The sequence below is a fragment of the Grus americana genome, chromosome 16 (assembly GCF_028858705.1).
Source record: "Grus americana isolate bGruAme1 chromosome 16, bGruAme1.mat, whole genome shotgun sequence".
NCBI classification, from domain to species: Eukaryota; Metazoa; Chordata; class Aves; order Gruiformes; family Gruidae; genus Grus; species Grus americana.
The window spans coordinates 15813533-15819647 of record NC_072867.1 but is presented as its reverse complement, the minus strand read 5'-3'; the positions used below and the strand labels follow the sequence as shown (position 1 = coordinate 15819647).

The window sequence follows — 6115 nt, the reverse complement described above, 5'->3', positions numbered from 1 at the left end:
ACTTGGGGCTGGGTCTCATTTCACACGAGAGAAATTGGGAAATTACTCCAAAATATACTGAAATGATTTCTGTGGAACACATTACCGTCCTTAATGACTGCTCTTTTTCAATTAGCTGTCACGGCCCTGAAATAAAGCTGTGCTTTCTTTCTCCGATAAATCACTCCCTTTATTTAGAATTGGAATTAAGGAAAAAAAAAAAAGAAAGAAAGAATAAACATGTTACCCTTTCCTCAATGCCAGGTGGGTTGGAGCCATGTTTAAATTATCTCCACGGCATTCAGACAGATTGTCAACTGTAAATTTTATGGAAAATAGTAAAACTGATAAATAAACATGCTTCTTTTGTAGGGGATGAATATTACTGCTGCTCAGATTTATAACTCGCTTCTCCCCTACATTATAGAGCTTTTTGTGAAAGTGCTGTCGCAGCTTCTGTCTTACGCTGCTGAGGTGGGTTATTTCCCTCTCATTTAACCACCAGCATGAACCCGGTGCTCTGAGCCCTCCCAGCATCATTGGCATTGCCCAGAACCCCCTGAATTCACCCCAAAGGGGCATCTGCTGCCTTGGCCAGGGCGGGGAGCCCTGGTCCGAGCCGCTCTCCGGCGTCGTCTCCTCCAGCATCATCTGGTCCGTCGCAGGGACCGGCCTGCTGAGTGCAAAACCCACGCGGAATTGGGGGAAATGCAGGGAGTTTTGGTGCGGACGCAGTTGCTAGGGCAACAGCTGAGTAACCCCTCCAGCCCCGGAGGGAGGATGCTGTAACCTCTGCCAGGACTGGGGAGGCAGAAAAAAACCTCCAGGGATGAGAGATTTGCAGAAATAAAAGATGATTTTTTTAATGCAGGAAGCCAGGGAGGGGCTCAGGGTCACCCCTGCCGGCAGCCCCAACCCCACAGCGGGGTCGGGCGAGCCGGATGCTCCCGCCCAGGGATGCTCGGGGCTCATCGAGGCTGAGTCAAGTGGAAAGACTCACTGCTTTTAAAAATCATCGTGGAAACGCTGAGTGTTGCCTACCCTGCCCGCACATTCCGGTGCTCTCCAACGAGGCGGGCTAACGGCACTACGGAGGCAACCGAGCAGGGCGGCCGTTACACGTCAAGCGCTGTGCACGTGAAAAATGCTGCGGAAAGGATGGTTGGCTTCTCTTTCCAGGGGGAATATAAATTTTATTATCGCATGCCAGTCCCATGCGGTAAAAACCAAAATAGCTGGGCGTTTAATAAATACATAAAGGTTAAACGATAAACCTTCAGGTTCTGCTCGGGGCTGGGCGGTGCGTGCGGGGAGAGCAGCTGCCGGCAGGACGGTGAACGCTCCTGTGTTAGCCGGGATCGCGGCGAAGGCACGGACCCTCGTAAGCTGGGGGGTGCGCGCGTGTGCAGCCAGATGTGCAGCGCACGCTTACGGGCAGGTAATGACTTCCAACTGCTCCATTTCATTGGGGGGGGAAAAAAAAACCAAGCCCCAAACAATAAAATGCAGTGAAATAAAGGCATTAAGCTTCAGTGATCCTTAAAGCCACAGGGGGGAAAAAAACCCACAAAAACAAGCAAACAAACAAAAAAAAAACCCCAAAAAAGGTAAGCTGATACTGCTGGGGCTCGGGGAGTTTGGGGTTTGGTGGAAGCAGCGATTCCCCCCCCGGGCTGTGCGGATATGGGGGTCCCCAGGCTGGGGGCAGCCCCTCTCCCTGCTCCCCACACCTCCCCTTCCGCCTCACAAGCTGCAGCCCAGGACCCACTGGAGCTGCACGCGATGTTGTCTCTTAATTGTTTTATCTCGGAGATTAATTGGCTTTTTGGGTTTAATTACTTCCGAGGGGCAGAAGGGAACGCTGCCCCTCCTGCAGATGATGCCTATCGGAACAAATCACGCCCGGCGTGCGTCTGGATCGCTGCAAACATAACACTGTAAAAAACCCAAAAAAACCCCGAAACAAACGGATTTCACTAACTCCAGATAAGAGGGCGATCAGCCCAGAGAAAAGGAATAAATTGCACGGAGCCTGCTCTTGCTCCAGAGCCGAGGAAGGACGGGAGGCAACGGGAATAAAGCCCGCAGTAAATCTCCCCGCTCCCAGCGTGTGCCCCAATAAACCTGTCCTTAAGGACACTGCAAAGGTAATAAAACCCTCAAGAAGGAGCCGCTTCCGTCGCGTGGTCGGTGGTTTAGATGCGGGAATAACGTTAATGTGATTAAAGCTGGGCGTAGCGGAGCCGACCCCCAGTCGCTCCCACATCCCCGGGGGGGGGCACCCAGCCCCTGGGCTGGGCTGGGCTGGGCGGGGGGTGCCGGGGCGCTCGGGGGGGGGGACGACCCCACAAACACACGGGAAGGCAGAATAGCAACAAAAACTCTCCTTTAATAGCTGGATCGACCTGAGGATTTGTTCTGAGCGAGGTAGGCAGCCCCCGGGCCGCCGCGAGCGAAGGGAGCACAGGGTCAGCTCGATTCCCGCTGCTGGGATGGGGCTCAGCCGCTCTCCTAGAAAACCTCCAGCCATTTGTCAAGGGAAGAGTTAAAAACAGGGCAGCTGCTCCCCACAAACACTTTTGCCCACCTCCACACAAAGAAACATCAACCAGGAGCCCCCCCCCAAGCCCTGGCATCGCTGCCCGTGTCCGCTCCGCACACGTTAGAAAAATATATTTTATTTAAATTCTCCTTTTTCTCCGTGGAGTTCTCTTCTCTCTCTTTGAATATAGATTGAGCGCTGTCTTTAGATTTCGACCTGTGCACGTGTTTCTATCGAGATCAAGAGTTAAAAGCCAATCGTTCAACAATACCTAACTCTAGAAAAGGCTGCGTACAATATATGGCTTTTGCACCTACATCCAATGGGGACTTGCAGGTTGGCAGGAGGGGAGGGAGCTCGTCTGCGGCAAAGCCGGGACGGGGATGGGCTGGGAGGGCGGCGTGGTTGCGGGGGGGACACGGCTGGGGACCGCATGCAGCTCTGCGCAAAGCCAGCCTGGCGAACGGCATCTTCCCGACGCGCACAGAGATCCTTTGGTTTCGCTTGCTCGTGGGCAGGGTGCGGGCAGGGCAGGGGACCCATCGCGGGGGCTGGATTCGGCCGGAGGGACATGGGAAAGCTCAGCCCCAGGATTTGCTCCCCGCTGCCGCGTGGGTTTGGTGCGGCTGGGCTGCAGCACGGCTCTCGCTTGTGGCCCCCAAAACTGCTTCTGGGGGTGGGGGGTGGGGGCGGTTCTGGCTCGTGAGCTTTTGAAATGAGGCACAGACAAGCTTGTGGTCCTGTCAGCTCTTCTGTCCGCGGCCAATGTCCCCCTCTCGAGCATCGTTCACGTGCGTGGGGGTGGCCCCCACCCGCAGCCCACGGCTGAGGTGACTGCAGCCCCCGGGGTGGGGGTCACAGGCCCCCCCAGGGCTGCCCGGTGCTGCGGCTGGGGACACCCCTCTCACCCCAGGGACCCCCTGTCCCCAGGCTCAGGGAGGGTCCCCACGGAGCCAAGGGACCGTGCACGGCGGGGGGGGACACACAGCCACCTCTGGAGGCATCGCAGCTTTCCCCATCTCCATCACCTCCGACCGGGATACACGGGAGCATCGCCCGCGCGGTGCCACCCCCCCCGGGTCCCTCCTCCCTCGGGAAAGCCGGTGGGCTCCATCTGGGAACAGGCAGGGCTGGCCAAGGAGCCAGGGGAGTTTGGGGATACCCACCCCAGGGGAGCTCAGCTCCCGCGGCACCGCGCCGGCACCGGGGGATGCGTCGGGCACGGCACAAGCAACACAGCGTCCCCGCCAGCCAGCCCGGCGGGGGATGGGCAGAAGTAACCCGCCGTGTTGCCAAGGAGGGTCGCGGCAGCCGAAACGGGAGCGGGATGGAGCAGGAACCCCGCGGCGGGGAAGGCACCCGTATCCCTGCGGTGGTGCCGCCATGCCCAGGTCCGCGTCGGCGTCGGCCAAGCAAGCTCAGCGATGGCTGGGGACCGTCGTTGCTCATGCAGGAGTGGACTAACAGCTAATAGCAGCGGATGGAGAATTAAAAGAAAAGCCACCCACTGGGTGGAATAGGCAGAGGCCGGGAAGACCGAGCTTTTCCTCGCCACGCAGGGTCAGGTCCCCCCGCCGTTGTCACCATCATCTCGGGTAGTAGTCATCCGGGACCCCCGACAGATTTCGGAGTTTCAGAGCCGTGTCCACCGTTCTGATGTAGCCGCTGATCATCTTCCTCATCTCGGGGGTGTAAGGGTCGTACTCCAATTTTCTCAAGCCGGATCGCTTAAAGTTGCCGTCCTTCTGTCCCTCGACGCAGAGCAGCCTGTCCTCGCAGGCGGCGATGCCCAGCAGCCCCACCATCCGCTGCAGCTGGACGAAGAGGTCCCGCTTCAGGTCCTCGAAGTGCACCACCAGCACCTTCTTGCCGTAGCGCAGCCAGTCCAGGGTGTGGGTCGCCCACCACGGCGCGTAGTTGGCCACGAACTCAGGCCACTCTGGGAAGGAGCGGAGGACGCGGTTAGCGGGTGTCCCTGCATCCCTGCATCCCCCGTGTCCCCATCCCAGGGCCACCGCCTGCGCTCCCTGCCGAAATCTTTCAATTATCCGTCTGGCTAATTGATCCTCCCATAAAAATCAGGTGATAAAAGGGATAATGAAACATCAATAATAAGCCACAAGTCTCCTGGCAGTGCCATATACATCCATCTCACGATGCATAAAAGCTCTGGGTATCTGCCTCTTCCTCTTGTCCTCCCCACGAAACCAATGCCTGATTAATAGCTTAACCGTATTTAATTCCCCGAAGAATCATTAAACACAGTATCTGTTTCATTAACCAGATACAGGACAATTCACCTTGTGTAATCATATCACATAAAACTTTGCTTTGGAACTGCTCCAGGGATATCTTAAAATTAATGTCATGGAACCAAACAGGGGTTTCACGGCACCCGCGGCCTCTGCGAGCTCCAGGCAGGGCTGAGAACGGGGCGGGGGGGAAGAAAAATCCCCCCCACCCAATGCCGGCAGCCGCGGACGAGGCTGGGGAGAGGGCAGAGCTTTTTTCCAAAATTGCCCCAAAATTAGTTGCTGGGAGAAGAAACCGGTTTGGAGAGTCAGGCTGCAGGGATGGGAGCCCCACGCCCCATCTTAATTACTCACCTTTAATCACTTTTTTTTTTTTGTCCTCTGGATGATTTATTTAACCACGCACCCGAGTGCTAATTGCAAAGCTGGCACAAACGAATGGCCCCCGTTGAGTGGTTGCTTCACACCCGGTGGGTGCTGAGGGTCCCACAGGGACCCCGGGGGTCCGCGGCCGGGGTCCTCCAGGGGCTGGGTCCCCACGTGGGGTCAGCGAAACGGGGGTCTCCAGCCCGATGAAAGTCAGGCTCTCAGCAACCCTCCCAGCCCGATGAAAGTCCTCAAGCGATGGAAAATCTCCACCTTTCCAGGCAAGTTGTCCCAATGGTTAATTAACCTGACAATTAACCCATCAGCTAATTACACCGTACATCCTCTGGAACAGAATTCAGTGATGTATTTTGATGCGCGTCCAAATGGGACCTGGGGTGGAGGGAAGGGTCCCCTCTGCCTGTCGTTCCACCCCCCCCCCCACGAGGCGGGGACAATTTGGGGGGGTTTGGGGCAGAGAAAGCTCAGGAGGGTTCCCTGGTGCAGGGGCTCCAGCCAGGGGACCGTCCGCGTTCCCGCTGTACCTGCGATTTGCACTTGTCCTTTGGGATGCAGCAGATGGGGATAAAAACTAGCAAGAGGCTCGGAGCCCACCACGGCGGGGGTGATGCCAGCCCAGGGATCTGCCCAGGGAGAAAAGCCACCGAGGAAGAGGTGGGACATTTCTCTACCAGGGTTTTAAGGGATGGGGCGGTGGGGAGAGCGGGGCCGGGCTGTCTGCGGCGCTGCAAGCACATTGCGATAACGAAATCCAGGCACATCACAGCAACAACAGCAAAAGCTCCCCTTAAATAAACTCTGAATTAAGGGTAGCAGATGTTCAATCAAGCTAAATATTTTAACTCTTTCCAATGAAGTCAATTCCACAACAGCAATTTGTAAATTGCTATAATTAACAAGCCTCCACAATATGCCTGTGCATGGGAAAGGTAGCGTCTCCGGAGCAGCGGGGCGC

At 56.6% G+C, this 6115-nt stretch overlaps 1 protein-coding gene across 3 annotated transcripts in view; it reads right to left on the bottom strand.

The window, feature by feature from the left end:
- Positions 1 to 2350: 2350 nt before the first annotated feature.
- The window catches only part of WSCD2 (WSC domain containing 2), a 29641-nt gene continuing 25876 nt past the window's right edge, over positions 2351 to 6115 (bottom strand). For all 3 annotated transcript variants that reach the window (XM_054844916.1, XM_054844915.1, XM_054844917.1), the window contains one exon: positions 2351 to 4460. In XM_054844916.1, coding sequence (XP_054700891.1) covers positions 4108 to 4460 — 353 coding nt within the window. In that variant the 3' untranslated portion in view covers positions 2351 to 4107. The remainder of the gene's footprint in view (positions 4461 to 6115) is intronic.